Genomic DNA, 24,408 nt, shown 5'->3' with positions numbered 1-24,408 from the left:
TGAATGTGAACAGCTTTTTATTAACAAGAGAAAAGTTTCAATATAAAAGTAGCTTCAAGCTGAGTCAGAAAACCTCTGACCTGTTTGAAGTAATATAATTTTTTTACATATTCAATTTTCTGTACTCGGAGATATTTTCTCCAGGCTGAGCCGAGACTCCCGGGTTGGTTTTAAATCTACAACAAGCTCGGTGCTGCTCAGCTTCTCCAGAGTAAGAACAAATCTTAAGCTTGTAAAATGTGAAGATGTCATTAAATTAGTAGAAATGTGAAATGTAAAGGACGTTAACTCTCAGTAAGTGTCAAACAGTTTCTCTACCTCCATGGAATGAACCTCAGTTCTTCTCTCTCAGGCCTCGGTGTTGTAAACAGAGAGGTCAGAGGTCATGGTCACATGCAGTTCCCATGGAAACTGATTGACAGGTCTCTTGTCATTGACCTGCTGAACGCAGCTCTCCTTGATCATCAGCTGGACGTCCTCGTCGTCCAGGATGCGGATGAGGTCGCCCTCGGGGTCTCGGTAGTTCACGGCGATGTCGTCCTCCTTGAAGACGTTTCTGAGGGAGACGCAGAGAAGAAACGTCACACTTCAGAAAGTTTAAACCTCAGATATGTTTCACTTTTTACTTTGACCTGTTTAAAAGTATGACATCACAGCTGAGATTTAAACCTGACCAATCAAACCAAGACTAAAGCTTTTCTCAGAGACAGAGTCCACGCAGTAGCGATCGGGGGAGGAGCCACAGTAGCGCTCAACTTATTGTGAGTCAGTCTCAGCTGTCAATCACGATGTTCATCAAATAATGAATTAAAACCCAAATTATCAGAAACTTTCTGGTTTGGTCCATGTCCCATCCACTAACATGGAGGAGGTGGTTATGACCTATGCTGCAGACAACGACCAGAGGGCCACTGAGACCCTTTGGCTTCACTTTCTGGGAGCTGTCATGTCGTCCATCTTTAAATACAGTTAATGTTTGACATCGACATTAAAATGAAGTGATGCACCACAGTTCCAGTGAAGTTACTGCTGCCACTCGGCCTCCTCGTCTTTTTATTACAGTTTTATGTCGGATCACAGTAAATGTGAAAGTAAAAGGTCCAGCACCACCTTCTCTAACGTGACTGTAACGCTTGTGTCCAGGAAGTCGTGACCCCCCCCAGAAGAAGAAGAAAGAAATGGAGAGTTTTATGAGGGTTGTTCTCTTTGCTTCCTGGAGGCACAACATGATGAAGTATTAAATCTGATGAAGGACAAGCGCAGGAATATTTAAACACTCCCTGCCCCGAGCAATGAAAGGACACGGGAAGGACGCAGAGATCTGACTTATCACATAAAAGTCACGTTCTCGTCGTAGTGAAATCTCCACAAAGTACTGCACGATGAACTGTGAACGATGTGGTGACTATATATGATCAAACACTATAAGAACAGCAGTGTGGTGACGATGACAGGATAGAAAATAAGTAATTATCAAAAGATGATCGATATCAATTAACTAGTTTTATTCTACAGTACAGTTCAGCAGCATCTGTAGTTGCTTCACCCTTTCCTCACCGATTCTTCTCCTCTTCCTCTTTCTTGTTTCACGCAACACAACCCCCCCGATTCTCATCATCCTCCCCTTCCCTTTATCAGTACCAAGCCATTTTAAAACTCAGGACCAGGGTCTCATCCATCCTTCTCCAGGGCACAACGAGCCCGAACGCAGAAAAACAATAATGAGCAGATAAGCGGTGGAAATGAACTGATTATGAATGGGGAGGACTAATCATCACAGCGCTCACCTATCTAAATTACCAGATAATGAGAGATCGAGGGAGAGGCAGAGCCAAAGAGAGAAAGACGGAGAGGAGCAGATATGGCGGCGTAATGACCATGTGCATCCGGTGATGGCGGCGCGGTGGGGAGGGAGGTGAGGGGAGTCGGAGGTCCCACAGGAACCAATTTGATGAGAGGTGATGATTGGCAAACGGTAATTTGCAGGTTTTGCGGTGCACAACAGCCCCCGGGGGCAGACTGGAGACTTAATGGACGTCTACTCATCCGTGTTCTATCTGGAATTTTACTGCAACTTCACACTCAAAAAATACTCAGGCAGTGAAATACACTAAGGTCGCCTGAGTTCATCGGAGCATCGCTCTCTCTCCTGGCTGTGAGAACAAAAAGCTCAATTTTTATCTTCAGCATCTTTTAAAGTCCAACTTGAAATGGCTTCAGTAAAACAGGTCGAACACTTCACAACGCTTTGCAAAGCAGAGGTCAAAGGTCACCTCTCAGCAATTAGTAACTTTTTGTAGTGTAATGGCCACGTCCTCCGCTGACTTCACTGCAACCTTTCATCAAATATGTCCGTGTTGGATTCCATTAGCACATCATTTAGAAGGTGTGGGGATTCACTCGCATGTGTGAGGCTGGATCCCATCATTTCCCCCGAAACAACTAAACAAGCGTCCAGAGGAATTATTAACACGTTGTTTCTCCTCATCGCTGTTTCCCCACGTGAGTATAGATGTAATGAAGAGACAATGAAATGCAATATTTGTCATTGCTTCGTACGTGTTGAAGAAAATAAGTGAAAGGAAGTGAAATCTGTGCTGTGAGGGGGACGTACCTCATGCGGGACAGTAGCTCCTTGTATGACGGCTGGATGGTGAGGTCCTCCTGGACACACACGTCTCTGCACAAACACAAACACACAATCTTAAAGGATCAGTTTTAAACACTGAGGGTTGGACGTTATTTCAAAGGTGCATGAAATATTCAACCCTACAGGTGTAATCACCAGAAATGTAGCAAGAGATTGGAAGTTACACAAAACGATTCCATTGACCCGTTCCCAAGAGCTGAACTGAGAACATGACCATGTGAGGTGTTTTCTCAGGACGTTCATTTTAGGCTCAGGTTCATAAGTTAGTATTGATTTAGTCTTTTAGCCATAATATTACATTTTCAGCTGCTGGGATGAATGTAGCTCGAGGCAAACTTTTCCCAGGCAAGTATTTATCTTTTTTCATGACATGTATTTATCTGTGAGTACAACTGCTTTGTGCTCAGAGTAAAAAAACTATTACAGATTTCTGCAGGTTACGTTCTAAACCTTTTAGCATTCGGATGAAACTAAAGTCTTTACTCAAACAGAATCTGTTGTTGGACTGATTGAGGCTCAACTTAATATTCAACACAATGAGTTCTGAGTTCAAGTCAGGTGGCTGGAAATTTGCCGATCTAAGCAATATTCCCCGAATCTAAGACTAAAGACCAACTCAGTGTGATGTCAGACATATTAAATTTCAACATTACAAAACTTTCTTTTGCAAATTTGTTTTTTTTCTTCTTGTCTCACCCTTAAACCAAGTTTAGTGGAAACCAGCTCAGCAGTATTTTTGCTAAATCCTGCTGACAAATAAAGAAACCGACTGACAGGGGTGAAAACGTAACCTTCCTGACACACACATGCACACGCACACGCACACACACACACACACACAGACACACACACACACACACACACACACACACACACACACACACAACAAACATACTTCCTCCTGAGCAGACCTGGTGGCGACTCCAGAGGGGGTGAGCAGGAAGCAGCGCAGGTAGCTGTAGGTGTGAGCTCCACCTTCACCTTCTGATTCGCTCTCTGGGAGGGGCTTTATGATCTTCACGAAGGATTTTGGGAAAATGCCCGTCTGATTGTTCACCGTGCCCTGAAGAAAAGAGAAGAGGAGAGAGTGAACGGTCGGACTGATAAAACACTGACGACGAGATGAGTTGATGATTTGAAGGAGAGAAATATGAGGATGGAGCTTCGTCTAGAGAATCGTTTTCCCGACTAATGAACCTATTATTCACGATGTGCTGCTGCTGTTCCAAACACTCAACACAACCGCACAGCGTTTAATACCCTCCAGGTGTCTATTTACTTAAAGTCTGCACAGACACGTGCAGAGAATATCTCATGAAGCACATCTCCAGCAGTTTACTGTGCAAGGAAGCATCCACCTTATCAGGATGAACGTGTGAAATATGAGGTTCGGTCCCATCGGTCCTGACACGTGGAATTCTCTCCGGGCTTCTTATTCAAGCATTTCAATGATCCCATGCTGCAACTCAAAGGCATCACTTGTGAAGATTATTATACGAGTCATGATAAACCAGGATATTTGTAGAGGAGCTTCCTGGAGCACTTAACAATTAAGGGACTTGGTTGTCAGTTCTGGCTTCTTGACGAAGGCTTTCTGCCAAATCGAGTCAGAGTTTGGGTTTAATATGGATTTGAAGCGCTTTGAGGGTCGATAAGACTGAATAAATGCATTAAAAATACAGTTAATCCACCGTTTACTATGACCATGCCATGAAAATAAAGGTACTTTATCTGTTTAATAGGAGAGTACCTTAGAGTTTTCTTTATTTCAATTTTTAAGACTACTTTAAAGATTAGGGGAATGAACATCTTTAAGTTTAAGTTAAAGGAGCTGTACTCTAACCAAAATCTATTTTCAAAATAAAAGCCAAGTGAACCATAGGAATATACAGACTAATATAATACCTACCCAGTCAAGTCAAAATATGATATTAATGATACCTATTAAATGAATAATATTTAATAAATGTCACTTCTTTCCTCTCCACTCCCCAGTTAATCTAATTTCTAGAAGGTGGAAACATTTTGGTGATTTCTTGGTGATGTGGTTTTGGAATAATGTGACACCAGATGCAGATGAAGTCGGCTTCTCATCGGAAACTTTGCAGCTTCTCCTGCTCAGAGAGTTTTTCTCATTTTCTCCCGAAATATCCTGAAACTGATGAGATCTCTGTACTTTGGTGAGTTTGAAACATTTACCTTGATGCACCAGTCTGCCTGTTGGGTTTGTCACGCTCTCCACCCACAGCCTCTTCGTCTACTGACTAAATCAAATGCACTCAGTCAACTTTTCACGAGTTGTAAGTGTTGCATTAACCTCGCCCACCCTAAAATACAGAAAAAAACTCACAAGGGTGGAGGCAAAGTTGCCAAAAATGACCAACGAGTGTTTGCAGCGTTGCATAAGAATAAACAGATTATCATTCTTCTCCGTGATGATTTCTAGGATCTGTATCGAGAAAAGCCAGGGGCAGGATAAGTGCATCCTCCTCCTCCACTCGCTCCCTCGCTCCCTCGCTCCCACCACAGCTTCCACCTCGTCTCTCTCTCTCTCTCTCTCTCTCTCTCTCTCTCTCTCTCTCTCTGTCTCCCACTCACCCACTCCCGGCTTCTCATCACTCCATCTCAACACCTCACACATTTTCATTAAACACGTTTCCTGACCTTCTTCTTTACGTACGATGTGACAAAGCAGGTTTTCTACGACAAATGTGTCCCTGCATCGAATTTTCATGTTGGGCAGCTAATTAAAAATGTCCCACATCCCATTTTTGGATGGCAGCGACTTCCACGTGACACTTGCAGTGTGGAACCAGGTCATTTTGTTCATTAAGTAATTGTTCCTGCAAAGGAAAGTGGAGCAGGGCACCTCCGCCACACCAGTGACTGTTCTGGTCTGTTGCTATGTGGAGATGAAACAAATTTTAATCTGTCTTTCAAAGTGTCATTAAAATGTAATATGCAAGAGACGGTGCTGCAGGAAATTAACCACGGGAGCATCGCTGGGGTTGAAGTTGGATCACATGTTATAGCTCATCTCTCAGACACCAAATTGAGTTGAGGTCAAGTCTCTGTTCAGTCCAGTCGAGGACTTCTACTTCAAACTAAAACAATCCTTCTCTTATGACCCCACAAGTACAAATAAAGGAACAGATATCATCCAAAAACTCTTTTACGACAAAATTAAACTCTGGTAAACACGCCCAAAAAATATGCGATCGACTTTATTCCCAAAAGAAGGAGTTTGCTCTGTTCCTGCTTCTTCCTCCCCAGTAAGTCATGTTCGATGTCCCAAATACAACAGAAACTGAGTTCTCTCACGTCGCTGTCTTGTCTCGTCTCGTCACATTTTGCATCTTGCACGATACAAAGAAAGGGTAACGCTGTTGTGCATTGTTCCGGATAACCCATTTATACGCCAATGCCCGGAAACGCAGCGGCTGACTGCCAAAATAAAGAAGTAGAAGAAGAAGAAGAAGTTCCCCACGGTGTCATGTTTCCATCAGCGCCAATGGGAACTGGAGTTATTTGACCTCAGAGTAAATGCTGATTGTGTTTTATTGTCATTGCAGACAAAAGCCAGATGTTTGGTTTTTTTTGACCCAATGGAAAAGGGTCTTTACACAAACAAAGAACTATTCACACTCACATTCACCTCTACCGTCCAATTAGAGTCTCCAATTAACCCAACCTGCAGGTCTTTGGACTGGGGGAGGAAGCTGGAGAGAAAACCCACAGGAGAATATAACTCTACACAGAAGGGGCCGAACCAGGACTCGAACCAAGAGCCCGATGAGGGGACCATGCTAACCACTGCACAACGTTTTTATCTGCAAACATCTTCCAGTTGTATGTTCACATGCTGTGATACATTTAGATCTGTGTGAGGATGAGCTGCAGCTTCTTGCAGATGAGGAAGATGACAAGATCGCAGCCACACAAATGCAGAATCGAAGTTTTCTTTTCATTTTGTTCCTTCCATCTCATCCTCTCGTCTTTCTCCATCTCCCCTTTTTTCCCCTCTCTTCATCCCCAACATTTTCTCCATTCCTTGTCTTTTCCTCCCTCACTTTCCTCTTTCCTCCTCCACTCTTTCATCTCTTTCCTTCCCTCCACCATCCTGAACAAGATTCCTCCCTCTCTTTCCATTTTTACTCTCGTGCCTCCTCTCCCCCGCCACCTCTTCACTATCTCTCCCATCCCTCCCTCTCCCTCTCCATCCATCTTTCACCGCGCTCCACTCTCCCACTCTTTCTCTCCTCCCTCCCTCCCTCTCCCACTCTGGCTCCCTCTCTCTCCGTTCTTACCTCCAGCCAGTCGGCGTTGACTCGTCGCAGCAGGAAGATCACCTCTCCCCTCTTCAGGTTCAACTCTGCCTTGTCGTTGCCGCGAAAGTCAAACATCGCCTGGAAGACACACACACACACAAACACACACACACACACACGCATAAAAGTCAGTGAGAGGAGAGAGAGACGAGAACAGAGAGACGGACACACTCAACCCAGAGAGAGAAGAGACGGTGAGAGCGGACAGGTAAGACTTTACACACTTTTTTACTGGTGGAGAATAACGTGATGAACAGTAAGTGAAGAACGGACTTTTCAAAAGAAATGATGACTGATGCAAAAAGGAGAGATGTTTGGTCTGTGTGTGTGTCTGTGTGTGTGTGTGTGTGAGAGAAGAAGAGAGTGTAAGAAAGTAAGAAATTGGGAAAGAAGGGATCTGTGTCTTCATATATGACAGTATTTTATATTATTGTTGCATCCAGGGGTGTGATGATTCGTGTGTTTGAGGTGGAGCTGCAACTATTGATTACTTTCATTATCTGAGGATTGATTTGAGATTTTTGAAACTTCTGAAAAAGTGACACGTGACAAAGTCCGAGGTCCAGTTCTTCGTGTTTTTCCCAGACCAACTGTCAAAAATCCAATTACATTGACGAGACAGTGAGAAAAACAAAATGCTTCCTCACGTGTGTGTGAAGCTGAAACCTGTGAAAGTTTCTCATTGGTTGATTGATTGATGATTTAAATGGAGAAACATTTGCATATATGAATTGCGTCTTTAGTTTCTGTGTGTAAATACCATGTGTACAACTGGCAGTACGATGTATGTGGTACTGAGTGTGTGTACATCTAAGAGTGTGTGTGTGAGGCAGGGAGAGAGAGAGAGAGAGAGAGAGAGAGAGAGAGAGAGAGAGAGAGAGAGAGAGAGAGAGAGAGATTAGGTGCAAAAGTATGAGCCATTTTCTAAAGTGATGAAGAGGAGATGCCCTCCTCCAAAGCAAATGTGTGTGTGTGTGGTGTGTGTGTGTGTGTGGTGTGTGTGTGTGTGTGTGTGTGTGTGTGTGTGTGTGTGTGTGTGTGTGTGTGTGTGTGTGTGTGTGTGTGTGTGTGTGTGTGTGTGTGTGTGTGTGTGTGTGAGATGCTCAACAGTCCTGGTTATCATTAGTGCGTCTGGAATAAATCCAGAGTTAAATTAGCATTTATGTCAATAGGGTCGTTATCGTTTAAACCAAATCGTGTTCTCCTGCAGAGACACATCGATGATAAAGTCGCCTGAAGTGGCACAAAAACATGTTTGCAGGAGAAAGACAGAAACAGAAAGTGGGAGCACTCACGAGAGACGGTAAAATTGGAAGCGCGTTGGAGCTTTGGAGACGAAACGGGAGCCCAAAAAAAGAAAAAAGAACGAGGAGCGGTTAAAGCAGTGGGAGGGAGGTGAAGATGAGGGGGAGGAGGAGGAGGAGAAAAGGAAAGTAAAAGTTGAGCAGAGGTGCAGAGAGAGTCTGTGGGATACAGTTATCCTCACAGGACAGAGTGCGAGTGAGGGAGTGAAAAGGAACCTCTGCTTTCCTCTGTAAGAATAATTAAACTAAAGCATTACTCAATTTAAAATATTGATTATATTGCTGGTGACCCCCTGATTTTTCCTGTAGCGCCACCATGAGGTTGACTTTTGTGTGCACACACCTCCACCAAGGCCCAACAGCCAACTTGACTTCAACCAAGCTGCACAGAATTGCACGTGAAAATGTTGTAAATTAAGAAAATTACACATTTAAAAAACATGTTCAAGCATGGACGTGTCTGTAGGTGAATGAAGGACTGCATGAACAAGTGTGTGTGGGTGTGTGTGTGTGTGTGTGTGTGTGTGAGGTGAGTGAGTGTGTGTGTGTGTGTGTGTGTGTGCGTGTGTGTGTGTGTGTGTGTGTGTGTGTGTGTGTGTGTGTGTGTGTGTGTGTGTGTGTGTGTGTGTGTGTGTGTGAGTGTGAAGAAGAAAATGAGACAGAGGCAAGTGGCAGATTAATGAAGCTGGGGAGTGAGGGAGTCGGCTGGATTAACAATCCACTGAGATTACCCTGACCCCGACGACACACACACATGCCACACACACACACACACACACACACACACACACACACACACACACACACACACACACACACACACACAGGGTTTGAATTCATGGCTGTTATTTTTAATGCATCATTCCAGAAGATGTTTTATAATCACGCTGACACGCCGCTGGCTGTAATTTATAGATGATGTGAAAATGTGTTACCGGGGCGATAAGATACTATCTCCAACAAAAACACCAAATATGATGTGACAAAGCAATCCCTCCTTTCTCTAAACCTCCCTCCATCGCTGCCTCTCTCGCTCCATCTCCTCAACATCATCATTCTACCTCCTTATCCCCGTCCTTGTCTTTTTACATTTGTCTCTGTAGCATCTGTTTCTATTTTTCAATTTGCTCTGTTTTTTTTAACAGTTCAGTCTGTTAATAAAACCAGTTGATATGATGAACAAGTCTGTTCTGTAGACAGTTGACTAAATAAATACTGAATTTGTTATTTAACAAGCTGCATAAAAAGCAATCACTTCATTAAATCCAATTTCTTTCAGCCTCTGCTCACGAAAAAGTGAAAAGGTGATAAACAGACAAAAGCCCTTTTAAACCAGGATGAGCCATTTTGTGTGTTAAGCTGTTTTCACACATGAAGTCCTGATCGGACATTTTCCCAAAAGATCTCGTATCCCATCATCCTTCCACGTCTTTGTCTGCGTTCTTTTACGTGCTCTTGTTCATCCGGAGATCTTTGTTTTCTTCCACTTTCAAGTCAACGATCAACGATAGTCAACGATCTGGACATTTAACTTGGGATCTGGCAGGAAAATGTCCAGAACAACATACTCGGACATTTACGTTCCCACATAGAGCCTCTCCGGAGAAGTTCAGGAAAGTATCCAGACTTCAGTTCATGTCTGAAAGCCCTAACTCAAGATACCAGATACACAGCAACATCACCACGACCCTATGAACCAAAGACAAGGGGCTCGATTCTACGATTCACTATTTTCTACACGCAGCAGTACGAATAGACCAGAATGCAATGCAGCCACAGATTGCGTCTCCTCTTCCTATTGGCTGCAGTTAATCCAGTGCAGCTACTCGGCGTTGATGAGCCCTGGGTGCCCGATGAGGAGCAGCTCTCTAAATGTAGCCGTCCAACCCTTGGGTTCACGCAGCCACAGGAGCAATCATCTGGTACAATTAGACTTGGGCCGACCCCGCCTTAATGAGCTTGTTAAACCTGCAGCTCATTACTCTGGCAACAGGGAGGAGGAGATGAGATTTGAGGGCTTTCTCTCTCTCTCTCTATCTCTCTCTCTCTCTCTCTCTCTCTCTCTCTCTCTCTCTCTCTCCTCCTCCTGACGTTAAAAGTGTCATATTTTAAGTAGCTGGCCCAGTTCCTCGAAAGCCCGGAGAGAAGGATCACAATACACACATGGATCTGAGAATGAGCACAAGCTGCAGAGGTTGTGAACCTCCGTGTGGGTCACTCCTGCTTCTCAGCCGTCACGCTACACGACAATGGGATGGATTTGGGCTTTAGCAAGAAAAAGATTCTAATTAAAACGTTCCCCTACTTCTTACAGTACGAGTATATGTGGCTCACCATTACTTACTGTACTTTGCATTTGTTACAGATTCTGACCGCCTGACAAAGTCCTAAATTAACTCTCATTCTGAAAATAACTGTCTGTCATGTTGCTCCACTTTTCTTTACTGCTAAATGTGTCCGTCTCCTGCTCGGTGATTGACAGGTGGCGTAGCAGTGGGTTTAATGGGTTCAGCTGGAAACACCTGCCTGCTGCTGCTGCTGCTGGAAGCACTGAACCATGTGATGAGCTGCGACACTGAGAAAAATAAGCTACAAAACATCGTACAAGTGCAGAGTTGGGTGATTTTTATTTGTGTTTTTCACTGTGACTCCGCTGTTACGTTAAAGTTCTGCAGAGTGAATCTCGTAGACTCATGGAACCTTCTGACGAATCAGCTTCATTGATTTAAACGTACGATATGTAACTTCGGCCAATAGGTGTCTCACAATCGTAATCATAACAAAATATGTATGACATCGTGAAGCAGCATGGGATCGTGGGGATTTCTGTCTTCAACACTTCTTGTCCCATAAGCTTCTTGGGTCACTTAGTTTTCCCGTTTTTTCTTCGTCGTACATCGTTTGCTCCGATTTGAAGTTATAGCAATATAACAATATAACTTCGGCCACTAGGGGGCTCTCAATCAAAACAATAACGATATATCTAGCTTGATGTTACGCAGCAAACGATAATGATTAATCATGATCCATTAGAAGTTACCAATACAAACAGTGGAAGGTGAAAACAGCCGATTGGCTAACTGGCTAGCTGTGTGGTTTTCCTTCATCATACGTCGTTCGTAATAAAGCCAAAGGTAAAGTGGATGTGACGCAATTAAAAGGCGACATTTCTCTGGGTTTGAACATTGTTGGAAACATTTTGATTAATGTAAGTACACGATATCTTTACATTTTTAAATTCAATGTTTAAGCTCTAATCGTAAACTTAGCCACAGACATAAACTGTTAATAATCAGTGCCATGACTCTGCTGGTCTCAAATATTCATCGAACCTCCCGTATTAACTTTCCTGAATCTGTGGTTATTTCACCTCAATGGCTGCAACAATGAACCTTCTACTGCATAATTTCACTTCTTTACACCTTACAAGTGGACATTTGGATTCTGAGGTGGTATCTCTTCCCATTGAGAAGTACGAGGTGTACTCTACCTTCATTTAATCTTATTTTCTTTATCTTGGAAAGGTCTTTATCTAAAATAGGATCTAATTTCTGCTTTCATGGCTCTCACTGCAAAAGAGAAGGAGCTGAGCCTCAGTCGACTACCACCCCTCTAATTTTTTATTTCTAATTTGATGGGGTTTTGTGCATTTTTTCACTCAATCCTTTCACCTCTCTGCCTCTTTTCTCTCCTTCAAGCTGTTTCTGTGAGAGATGATCTCATTGTCCCTTCCCAACGCGATACCGGGACTTTTAACGTTATTTAACCCGGTTGTTGTTTGGCCTGGCTCAGCCACCACATGCTCGTGCTGTGGTCCATAACGTTGTTACTGTCCCTGCAGACAGTCAGACCTCATATTTCAGCTGCAGCTGTGGCATCCGATGCAGTTCTTTCTCTCTTCAGTCTGGCTACCTGTCACTTGGAATCTGATATGCATAAGAGTGTTATCCGTGCATGTGCACATTCAGCCCACGTTACCGCCATAGATTGAATTCATTCTGAACACCGGTATCTGAACATCTCCGGTTTGTTCCTGCTTCTTTGTCTTTCTTGCCCCACTTTACAAATCAGACAAGCTACCCCTCGGGCGTGGGCATCATTAAAAGCTTCTGTTAACCAAGAGCTGCCTTCCCATTGACCTTGTTGGAAACCGATAGCGCCAAAGTCAACAATTACTCATCGCAGGCTGCGGGGTTGAGCCTGAGCTGATACTAAGTGGAGTGGAATGAAGTGTTGCATAGTGTAAACACCAACGTTTGCACCAGCTCGTCTGTGACAAATGCCGGCGCCCTCCTCCTCCGATCCATCAGGCTCAGGCCGGCCATTGATCAGCGTTTGGACGGAGTTGTACAGCCACTTCCCTGCACAGCGGGTCACACACACACACACACACACACAAACGCACAGAGGAGCGCTCATTTTTCCCTCTAAGGAGGAGAGAGGGAGCTAAAATAAATGTTGAGTAGGCTGCTAGGTTTGGTAGAGTAGAGCGCAGCGATGTTTTACATCTGTGTGGGAGGGAGGGGAGGCAGAGGGGGAGGACGGAGTGAGATGGAGTTGCTGCTACTAGTTTGGCAAAAAAAAAAAGACCAGTGAAGTGTGCAGTGAGGATTCAGTGTGTTTGTGTGCAGCTGAGAGTGCAAGGTTAGGACAAGTTTTGTAAAGGGGCTAAAGCACACAGGAGCTGCAGAAACACACACACACACACACACACACACACACACACACACACACACACACACACACACACACACACACACACACACACACACACACACACACACACACACACACACACACACACACACCACCTGCAGATAACAACTCATAGTACAGCTTGTTCTGGCTGTAAACATAACCACTTACAAAGGTGCATCACACACAAACACTTGAACTGCAAAAATCTCCAGTTTATCCAGTTAACAAAATAATTGTGAATTAATTTCCTGTCAATTACATAACCCTTATTTTACTAATTTCAACCATTGACTCATAGAAGATTGTTTTGCATTGGGTAAAGGTTGAAGTACTCTGCATACACATACTGCTGCACTGGCAGATTTATTTTACTTGTGTTAAAGATACGACACAGGCACATATTTGAATACGGTATCATTAGTGTGCAGAGACTCTACCTATCCGTTTGGAACTGGGATGATTGACACATGGAGCTTATAAATCTTTCAGGAAGCATCAGCCCCATGTGTGAGTGTGTGAGACCAAAATTAAAATGAACTGTGCCACAAAGAAACATGCAAATAAAACGTAAACACTAAACACATCGAACTGCAAATCAAATGAAACAGTAGCATCAACATCATTACTCCCACACACACATTATTACACACAGTCACTACAAGTGTAACTGTATTGATTCCATTTAAAAATAGGCGTTTGTGGAGAGCGTGTGCATGCTCTGGTTCTTCTATCTTTGTGAGGACCCCTGTGAGTTGCAGGCCTTAAGTGGGGGGGGCTTCTTTGGCTGCTACTCACTGAAGGTTGGAGCTCTGGGGTTTGACAATTAGTATAAAAGGAGGGTTATGGGATGCATTGTGTCAACAAGAGTACAAACCATCGTACTTAGAATAACAGGCTTCTTTAACTTTAACTTTCAGGTCATTAAAACTTCAACCCCTTGACCTCACTGAGCTCCTGAAACACAGCAGCTACACACTGACGCACAACTTTCTGCAACGCCTGCAGGATATAAACTGTTCTTTTACCCCCTATATAATGGTGTTCGAGTGCAGAGTGTGAACGGAATAAAAATGAGAGGATGTGAAGAAGAGGACGGAGGAGGAGGAGGAGGAGGAGGAGGAGGAGGAGGAGGAGGAGGAGGAGAGATGGATGAGAGATGGTCACAACCTTGAAAAGAGACAGAGGGAGGGGAGAGGCAAAAGGAATGAAGGTGAAGCTTAAGGGTTGTTTGAAACAAAAAGGGGGATGAAGGGGGAGAGAAGGTAAAGCGAGGGGGGGAGGGAGGGGGAGGCTAATAAGAAAGGAGAGAAGGATGCAGGAATTAAAAGAGGAAGTGAAGCGAGGCCCGAACTATTGATGAGGTCAACGGAGTCACAGGCAAGAGGGAGGAGAAGAAGTTTGGCACTTTTAAACTCCGTCCTTATTGATTTGTCACATCAGTCAATAGAAAGTAATGCAGTGATTTGGACGTGTGTGTGTGTGTGTGTGTGTGTGTGTGTGTGTGTGTGTGTGTGTGTGTGTGTGTGTGTGTGTGTTGACAGGATCATACGGTATTTCTCGGGGTGATGTGGTGCATTCTGCGTGGTTGTTAGACTGAGGAGTTGTTGCTCTGTGGGTGGCCATGGAGACCGTTACCAAAGCAACAACAACAAGAAAGAACGATTAACCACACATAGATACCTCTGCCCTCGGGGAGGAGAAGAGGTCCATCTTTGGTTTGACTGTTTTTCTAAAAGAAAAAAACAGAGAAGAGACGAGTCAGACACGTGAACGTCGTCTGCAGGTATAATTAATAACAGAATGCATTATCTCTTAAATAATAATTGCTATAATAATAATAAACTTGATCTGTAAATGCAGCTCAAAAGTGCTTTACAGAGAATATAGATAAAAATAAAAGCATTTTAAAATGTTATTGATGTAAGAGAACAGATTTTAGTAAATTAAAATGCTTTTAACGCGTCTGAACCGAACAATCTCCTGCTGTGTTCTTCACGCGTGAAAGACAAACTGATCACAGTGTTTTATTTTGCCTCAAACTCATCACAGACGGATGTGTCGTACTACAGTTGTGTGTTTTGTATGCACGCCATCGCCATCCATCACAACCGTCTCCTGGCGACTCTGATATTAAAAAGTGCAGTGATTCAATAATTCAAAAAAGGAAACTCAATAATCGCGTCGCTCCCACGAGGTAATGAGGTGTATGAACGGAAATTCAACTTGGATCGCTTTGTAACAAGTGCGACAAATGACAATAAAACTCTCAATCGCAGGAGATCACAGTTACGATATCTTGCAAAAGGCAGGTGGTTTCTAGGGCGATGAGGGAATCAAACATGTCGCAACACAGAAAAAGAGGAAACATCGCAGTTCCTCATGTTGTCCGTCTAAATAAAGGCAGGTCAGGTGTAAGAGCAGAGGAAGTAACCGGAGTCTGGCTTTGCATCACATCCTGTTGAGAGAATCCCCCTTCGCCACATCGCCTGTAACCTGACCACAGGGAGATGAGCCAATCAGAAGCAGGAACGGTCGTTATAAAAGAGGAAGTAGAGAATAGAACAAGGACAATAAGGCTCAATGGGGTTTTTCTCAGTTCTAAATTTATGTATCATTCCTCTATTGCTTCCTCGCGACTTAAATTCTTTTAGGATGCGACGTGTGAGGAGGAGACAGTCGAGGCGGCGACTCTTTGTTATATATAAATATTAAAAGAACCAGGGGTCTCACATGGACGCACAATAGTTTGAATAAAGATTCACGAGGATGGAACTGGTGGTTTTAACCTCTAAACAGATCAGGAGCTCTTTGATGATTGGTTCGAAGGGAGTTCAGCATCACGACTCTGTTTTATCTTGTCAGCAGGGTGGGCTGTGGGGGGGCGGGGCTTACACTTTGCGGGTCTGTGGACGCAGACGCCTCAGGGCCAGAGGTTGATGTTTGCTGTCCAGTTCCGTCTGGTAGAAAAACATCCGGAGAGCCTCTTCCAGCAGGAACCATGTCGGCAGACCCAGCAGCCCCTGGGACAAGAGGAGAGGAGTGGATGAAGGGAAGAAGTGTGAGAAAGGTGGAGATGAAGTAAGAGATGGAGAAAGAGCGTGGAAGGAGTTGATGAGAAGAGAGGGAGAGAAAGAGACGAAGCGAGAGTGATTACAAGTGCAAGGCGAGAGAAGGCGAGGGAGCGTGGCAAAGTAGAAACCACGTAGGTTGCGGGGAGAAGAAGTGAGTGAGTGGGAGAGAGAGAGAGAGAGAGAGAGAGAGAGAGAGAGAGAGAGAGAGAGAGAGAGAGAACCTGATGGTGTTTTTAGCGATGGAGCAACGCTGCAACATGTCAAAAGTCGCACAACTACAGTCAGTCAGACGTGATGTGGGCACAGGGCAGAGCAAAGAGAAGGGAGCAGCTGCGCCTACGCGTTGAGCTCCATCTGCAAAACCACGGCTGAAATATCCGAGTCAGTGCTTATCCACCTACGGCATCGTTCAGCCCACCGAGTTGTAGGCTACCGCGCCGCACGCTGCAGAGGAGGCCGACTCCTCCTTCCCCTGCGCAACATTAACACTCACAGGGAGGTAAATACCTTCATGTACGTGTTGAGCTCAGGGATTCTGCTCTCTGCGATGTCCTGCTTGACGCCCATGAAGACTTTTCCTGAGGAGAAACATGTTCAGAAAGAATAAAAACCACACAGGGTCACACACACACACACGAGTCACAATCACGGCTGAGATCACACAACTGCCATGAACAGATGTTTGTGTGTCGTGGTTCAGTGGAAGAACAAGAAACGTAAAGATGCCCTGGGGGTGAACATCATGGCTGCACGTACAGTACATCAATGTCACATGAAGTGAATTCCTTTAGTTGATTGACAGTTCAAGCTCATCAATGTGTCGACAAAGACAGTAATCAACACATCTGCTAATGAGAAGGTGAAGAATTTTAAGCATTTTAAAAGTTTTGCAAATGTCTCATGAGGAGGAGGAAGAATCCACAGAGCGACACTGAAAACTTGAAAACTCCACAGGTCACCTTCAAACCCAAAACCTTGTTTCAAAGATTGTTGTTTGTTACTATTTTTTATTTATTTAGCTTTTGTCATTTTCCAGAGTTCACGACCTTTTCAGTTTGGTTTTTAGTTTGTAAAGTGAAAATCCAGCAAAACACACAGATTCAGTCTTTCAACTGTAACAAGATGGATGACAGTAGTGAGGCCTCGATCGCCCCCTGGTGGCCGGCTGCAGTGTAGGTCATCCATCCCACTTCCTCCATGTTAGTGGATGGGACATGGACCAAACTAAAACTCAAACATGGTTTCTGTCTGTTTAGGTTATAGTTCTTATGCCACTGGTGTTTGTTCAAGTGCTTACTTCTCCAGTAGGTTTGGTTTTTTATGGGGGTGAAACGTCACGATTGACGGATGAGACCGACTCCAGATGTTATCGGCTGCAAAATGCACAAGATGGCAGCGTTTGAATCCAGGTTATTTCGGCCTCATTTCTGTATAAGGGGGAGGAAGAGGAGGATGTGTCTCTATTTAAAACTATAGTTTGGATACTATCATACTTTGGCTGATGAGTCCTAAAGAACTTGTATTTTATACAAACTAATCTGGCATCTACACATTTATGCATGTGGGCCTGGTGTTAGTTCCCTGGTGTTAGTTCCCTGGTGTTAGTTCCCTGGTGTTACAATCTATCACAGCACCATCTGGAGTAATTGGCATTTTTTCAAAGTGAAAAACATCTTTTCCTGAAACGTGTCGACCTCCATCCTGACTGTCGCACCAAGTCCAGTCGGAAATTAAGAAGCACAAAAGTCCAAACGCTGTAAATCAGCCCCGTCCCACAAATCATCCGAGTCCATCCAGCGCCGCTGTTAAATCAGATTTAGCACAGTCTTAATGACCCCCAACAATATGCAGCTCTCGCTCTCCTCCCCTCAGTTCCTCTCATCTCACTCACTCTTCAGCACGATAACTCACTCAACCACTCGGAGACAGAAATCCACCCATTCACTCGCTCTCCTGATGAATCATTCACTCACTTCTCTTCATCTCCCCGAGCCTCGATGGATACATGTCCCTTTGACCTTGGATCTATCACACAGCTGTTTCTATTTCTGTTTCCTACTGTAGGACGTGTGATGGATCTGGTCCAGACAATATTCAGGTGACTCATGAATAAAAAAAATAAAAAGACTGCGAAATAGATAAAGCAAAAAATGAAAGAAAGATATTCTCTCTATTAGGTGTTTCTCATTAATCAAAAAATATACTTTTCCATCATTTATTTTTTCTGCTCCCACCCGACACGTCTGTCTTTTCCCTTTTCATCCTGATGAGATCTGTCAGTGCAATTAAACCCATCAGATCTAATATTATCCAGCAAACTCCTCAGCGGCAGATGCTAAATCAGAGTTTGTAGCAAAATAGAACTTTCCCAATATAGCGAGAGACGATGAGGGACACAGAATTACATCCAATGAGGACGTTCCTGTTAATTTCACAATAAAAGACACGTGTCTGCATATATAACATGTGACTTAAGAGTAAGATCCATCTCTGTAATAAAATAAACTATTTTATACACTACACATGTAACAGTGGTGCAAATAACAGAGTTTCTGCAGGTTTCAATAAGTTGAATTTCAGACTTTTTAAGAAGTAATGAATGAAATTTAAGATTTATGTCAAGTACAACTTATATAAAGGGATATCAGAGTCAGAATTACTTACACGTCCCCATAATTAAAGATAAGGGGAAGTAGCTCAGTAGAGAAAACCCCTGAAAACACCATGTTATCTATCAAACTACTTACGGAGACAGAAGGTATCTGTCGTTTTTATGAAACCGTGCCACTATCTGTATCCTTCAGAAAGAACTACAATACACAGAAACATTAAAAACTATGCACTCTGCAAAATGTCAACAAATATAACAGAATAAGTGTTGAATGAACGTCAACTTGATTAAGAATTTAACATATTTAATGCATTTACGACTTTTTAAGGCCTAAAATTCAGAAAAGGTGGAAGGTGAGATTAATATATGAAATACATGATATTGGAGAAACATAAATTGGAGGATTTTCCGTAAATACATATTGGTATTCTGTTATATTACCCTTAAATAAAGGTTATTTCATATATTGATGCGGACAAACAGCCGCATTCTCTAATAGGCATTTTACATTTCATCTTGACCTTCACTTCAAATGCATTTTTGCAAATTCTGCAACTCGCACTCTACACGTCGAACCCTCCGCTGAGCGCCGGTTGAAGCACCTGCCAAGAATGTGACTCATTCGAAACCTTTACCCTGATGCAGAGCAAATAAACCTGAGATGGAGGAAGAGACGTGCAGGACGGGACGGGAGCAGGGAGAAGAGGTCAGGGAACAGCAGGAGCCTTGTTTTATCGGATCCTCAGTTCACCACAGGTGCAGCGTGAAGATAAGAGCGATGAGGCTGCTGTGAAACTCGGGGACACACAAGATCGGCTGTGTTGTCTTCTGGGTCCCGACGTGCGGTTGATGAATAACGTCCTATCTCGCATGTCGTTAAAGTAAGTGATAAAAGAAATTCCTGGATCTTCCCCCTTGTTGGGATCTGAGCCCAAACTAAAAGAGTTCCTTCTTGGCCCGTGTCCCATCCTTCCCCCGAGTTTCAAGGAAATCGGTTTATTACTTCTTTGTGAGATCTTGCTCACAAGTGCACAAACCAACCAACAAACGGACAAAGAGACTAAATAACATAGATATTCAGACTTCAGGGAACCAGCAGGTTTACAGATGCTAACACACACACACACACTGTCCTCATCCCTCCCAAATCAATGGTCCGAGCCTCCCATTCAAAGCCTCCAGGCCCTTTATTGGTGCAGAGGTTGGTTTCCAGGCTCTGATAATCAAAACTGACGGCGGCTCCTCGACAGACGGACTCATGGGGAAACAAGGAGCTGCAGAATAAAACCAGAGCCGCTGAGCGGACGAGCACAAACACGGCCGACGCCTGAATATCGTCAAGTGAAAATCTCGTACATCTGAAGTGACTTGATCCTAATTCTAATGGAAATCCAGACTTAAGAAGGAAGCAATGAATTAAAAAAAACTTAAGGGGCTCAAACTAAAACTGAAACAATGTAAGAATCCTCTTCACAGATAAACTGTCGCACAGTGACTGGATTTATCACCTGAAGGGAATTAACGGCTGGATTCTGGTCTGATGTTTGCAGCCTGAGTTTTAAATGGGACCCTTCAGCCTCTGACTGGTTGTCGCACTCAGTGACTGGTTCTAATTTAAAGTTCCTGTTTGCTTGTGGCTGGAGACGCGTCCTCCCACCTCTTAATCTTCTTTAACAACAGCCCCCTTGCACGGGCCAATGACTTTTATTCCCTGGACCTTCGCCCGTTAAAAGTCCAGACGTGCACCGATGCTTGTATTTCTTCATTCTGTCACTTTCTGATTCACTTTTTTCTCTTCATGCAACTCAACTCCTTGTCATCCTGCAACTTTTACGCTGCATCGCTGTTCCCAGTAAAACGTATATTTCAGCTTTTGAAACAGTTTATTGTTCTGGATTTTCTACAAATCATGGTTTTCTCTTTAGTAAAAAAAGGCACCGCTGACTATAAATTCCCTTATGGTTCAATCTGTAGAGATCCTGCAGCTCGACACGTCATCGGAGAAAGAGTCGACCCAGAGTGGAATCATAAGTCAAAGGTTATGGCCGTGAGCAGGAGGGGAAGAAGTTTTTTTGCTAAAAAGGTTTTGACAACATAGATAAAAAGGGATATAAATGTTCACTGAGGTTAACAGAGGGACGTTTGCACATTTGTTGAGGTGTGAACACTAACTCATCAAACTTATTATAATTAAATTTGATTAATATTTCGTTGCACCTTCAGATAGATGATATCTCAGCCTTTAGATCTCAAGCTTCACATTACGATGCAGAAACATGTGCCTGAAACAAGCCGTCACGTTTCCCCTGTGGCTTGAACAGAGCAGGATTCGTGGAGGAGCGGGTCTGGAATGAAATTGGGTGAAATTGTAATCGGATCTGTGAAGAGCTGCGACAGTAATTAAATGATTAAACTTATTTCAACTACAACTACAGTGTTTTGGGATTATCAAGCACATCCATCACATCTAAATCCTGTGAAAACTCCGAGACACAAAAGAGGAGGGAGGAGGATTTATGATAAAACTCTATGTCCAACACAGTGGATTTACTTTTACGTAAAGCACGTTCAGAGGGGTTTCAGTTCTTCTGCCACGCGGGAGAACAGCTGTCACCACACACCCAGTCGGTTCCTCTCCGTGTGCACGAAGCGGAGCGGAGTGAGTTTGCATACTGACACTGATTCGGCAGAAACGCTGCAGCAAAGAACAGTTTTCACTCTGCAGTCAATCAGCAGCTGAGCCTCCACGAGATCACTGTGACACGACAGAGGAGTCGCTCACTCACAACTACAGTCTCTAAACTCAATAACAATGTTTTCAATCAAGGATCTAAATGATCAATGCAATGGAACTATTATCATTATTATTATTAATATATAAAAAAAACAGCTTTATTGGAATTTACTGGACATGTGAGCCAGTCACTTTCATCAGAATCAGAACGACCACAGAGTTCAGACAGGAAATGGCTCAACGTTGTGCAAGTGTGTGAGTCGGTGGACGAGTGTTGCTTCATTAAACAAGAACAGGAAGTGTGCTGGCGTGTTCCTGATTGGTCGAAACAGAGCATGATGCCATCCCATCACCTCGGTGATATGTTACAATACAACCTCAGAATCCAAACACAGGCACATCTGACATTTTACAGCCATAGACTGTAAATAAAGATGGATGACTCATCTCCACTGCCACCTACTCTGCAATTATGAAGCAAAAATATCCCAACAGGCGCAACCATCTTGCACCGGAGGCCATCGGGGGACGGAGCTTCGGTATCGAGGTCCCGCAGAGAAACGTTTATTAGCTATACTGCAGCCAGCCACCAGGAGGCGATTGAGGCACTTTGGCTTCACTTTCGGGGAGGCGTCCATCTTTATTTAACAATGTCTAAAACACTAAAACACCCTGCTCATGGTAGATTCCAATCAGAGTCGCAGATTTTCACTTATGTCCAGACTTTTAGAGCAAATATTTATCTTTATCTCATTATTTGTTTAAAACTCTGAAGCCTCGGGCACATGTCATGTTGCTAGGAGAATAAAAACATTTGAAATCGGAGACTGTGTTCACACAAAGTTCAGGTGAGAGATTTCCTGTCAGATCTGAAAGGACAGAATCCAGAATCACACATCATGATGAAGAACTCCTCTTTGAACCGTCTGTTCAAGAAACAAACATGTACAGTATTTGAACAATGTGAAACCAGACACCGGGTTGAATATTGTGACTGTGTGTGAGTGTGTGTGTGTGTGTGTGTGTGTGTGTGTGTGTGTGTGTGTGAGTGTGTGTGTGTGTGTGTGTGTGTGTGTGTGTGTGTGTGTGTGTGTGTGTGTGTGTGTGTGTGTGTGTGTGTGTGTGTGTGTGTGTGCAGTCATCAGCTGGACACACACTCACCTGGAAGAGACGGCAGGATGATGGTGTTGGGTCCAGGTTTGTCTGGGACTTCAGGCGAGTATCTGGCCTCCAGCACCTGGTGCAGGTTGAAAAACTCTCGGTATCTCCTGTAGATCAGATACTTGCTTGCTCCTTTCGTCTTCACCTCAATCACAAATCTCTGGAAGACGACAAAGGGGACGAAAATGAGAATTACACTCGTCCCCGACACTCCGGTAGAAGTTTGTGGTTGATTCCAGACGCACAAAGTAGTCGATGAAGCCTTTTTTCTCCTCGATATCAGCGATGGTGGCGCTGATGGGGACGTCGTCCGGCAGCTGGTCGAAGTCACTGAGGAACACAAACATACAATGGTTTTATTTATTTTACACTGGTAAATAAAATACAAACTTTAATCAGTTAAAATCTCTAACTTCATCAGTGCAAAGCTCCTGGAAATCAAACTTCTTCTATCACCACTTTGAGATGGATTCACACTAGTGGTGCACCGATGTATCGGCCGTATATCGGTAGCGGCCGATATTCGCCTCGTTTACTGCCATCGGCGTATCGGTAATAAACTTGACTTTCACCGATAACATTGGCCGATGTTCATTGGTATGTTTTCTGCAGCCTGCCAATCTGGCATCCAGATTATGGTACACTGACGCCGGGTTTACACCGGGCGCTGAAGCCAAGGAAAGCCAGGCGCCTCCCATCCCCCCCCTGTTAAACCTTTGTGCGGTTCATCGGCTATCGGCTAGATTGTTGTTTTAAATATCGGTATCGGCCAAGAATTTCCATATCGGTGCATCCCTAATTCACACCACTGGCTCTGTTTTGTGTCTAACTGTCCTGATATAGTTTTATTTAGTTATAAGTGTTTATTCTACAGGAGCTGCTGTAATACACACATTTCTCCCATGGGGATAAATAAAGGATTATTATGGGATTATCTTATTTTAAGAAAGTTGAGCTATAGTGTTTTTTATCATTTAGGAAACAAGGTTAAATCTTTTATCTCCCGAGAACTCATTCACATCCTTGTTGCCTCTCACCTCGACCACTGTCTCTCCCTTTATATTGGTCTTACTCAGAAGTGTCCTTGCACTGTTTGTTTGTTCCAGGATTGATTTTAAAAACTCTTTTATTTACTTTTAAAGCCAGACGGGCGCCTCCCTATGTTTCAGACCTTTTGTCTCACAGCCAGGACGCAGCCTGAGATCCATTCTGAAGTCTAAAGACTGAAAACCAGAGGAGATGGAGTCTTTTCTGAGAAGAGATTAGACGAGCAGAGCCTGTTTTATCCAACTTCTTAAGATTAAAAAATATATATATATATTTAATTTTATTATTTGTATCTTTATTATTATTAATTGTTATTAAGTCTGATTGTCTGTGGATTTCATATTGTTTGTTGTAAAGCACTTTTTGACTTTTTGGCACCCAGTGCTCTACAAATAAAGTTATTATTATTATTTAATAAATAAATGTAGGCTATAAATTGTGTTTATCTGTGCATTTGTTGGACAGACTACATTTCTAAATGAGAAGCAGCAAAAACAACCATCAAACATTTGATTGAAAGCAGATTCCCTAAAGTTTTAATAAAAGAGTGCAGAAGAAACAAAAGTAAAAGTGCTCGTTCACAGGTGAACCAGAGAATCCAGTGCATCGCACTCACCTCTCGTCCCGGAGCTGCTGCCGCAGAGGCATCATGAGACCTGCAGCTGTGACTGCTCCCAAACTGTGGAGCTCGAGCTGTGCGCGCGGAGACACGCGTCTGTTAGCGCAGGTTTCAGGCTGCGGACTGAAACCTGCAAAGCTGCAGAACAGGCGCAACACAGAGGAAACGTGCAGCAGGAAGAGAGA

General features: G+C 43.6%; 2 protein-coding genes across 3 annotated transcripts in view; one reads left to right on the top strand and one right to left on the bottom strand.

Moving 5' to 3' along the window:
- Positions 1-24,386, bottom strand: ncf4 (neutrophil cytosolic factor 4). Of its 2 annotated transcripts, XM_035184575.2 has the most exons (10): positions 24,221-24,382; positions 22,803-22,887; positions 22,558-22,717; positions 16,559-16,629; positions 15,873-16,000; positions 14,661-14,709; positions 6,958-7,056; positions 3,562-3,713; positions 2,615-2,680; positions 1-556 (listed from the first exon to the last, which is right to left on the bottom strand). In XM_035184575.2, the coding sequence occupies exons 1-10, from the start codon at positions 24,253-24,255 to the stop codon at positions 349-351; spliced, it is 1,053 nt and encodes a 350-aa protein (XP_035040466.1). In that variant the 5' UTR covers positions 24,256-24,382; the 3' UTR covers positions 1-348. The 2 variants fall into 2 exon arrangements, with proteins under 2 accessions (XP_035040466.1, XP_047193828.1); XM_047337872.1 differs by lacking the exons at positions 14,661-14,709; positions 15,873-16,000 and having other exon boundaries at positions 24,221-24,386.
- The window catches only part of LOC118125702 (parvalbumin alpha-like), a 28,628-nt gene continuing 11,122 nt past the window's right edge, over positions 6,903-24,408 (top strand). The window contains exon 1 of the mRNA XM_035184598.2: positions 6,903-7,186. The gene's annotated coding sequence lies outside the window, so the exon portion shown is untranslated. The remainder of the gene's footprint in view (positions 7,187-24,408) is intronic.

This window comes from Hippoglossus stenolepis, chromosome 2, assembly GCF_022539355.2.
Source record: "Hippoglossus stenolepis isolate QCI-W04-F060 chromosome 2, HSTE1.2, whole genome shotgun sequence".
Taxonomy (NCBI): domain Eukaryota; kingdom Metazoa; phylum Chordata; class Actinopteri; order Pleuronectiformes; family Pleuronectidae; genus Hippoglossus; species Hippoglossus stenolepis.
Note: the sequence above shows the minus strand (reverse complement) of the source record. Positions and strands in the feature narration are given on the sequence as shown.

Coding starts and splice junctions, on each gene's coding strand:
- ncf4 (XM_035184575.2), bottom strand. CDS start 24,255: ATGATGCCTCTGCGGCAGCAGCTCCGGGACGAGAG. Junction 16,630..22,557: donor CATCCTGCCGTCTCTTCCAG/GTGAGTGTGTGT, acceptor GTTTCTCCTCAG/GAAAAGTCTTCATGGGCGTC. Junction 16,001..16,558: donor AGCTCAACACGTACATGAAG/GTATTTACCTCC, acceptor CTCTTGTCCCAG/GGGCTGCTGGGTCTGCCGAC.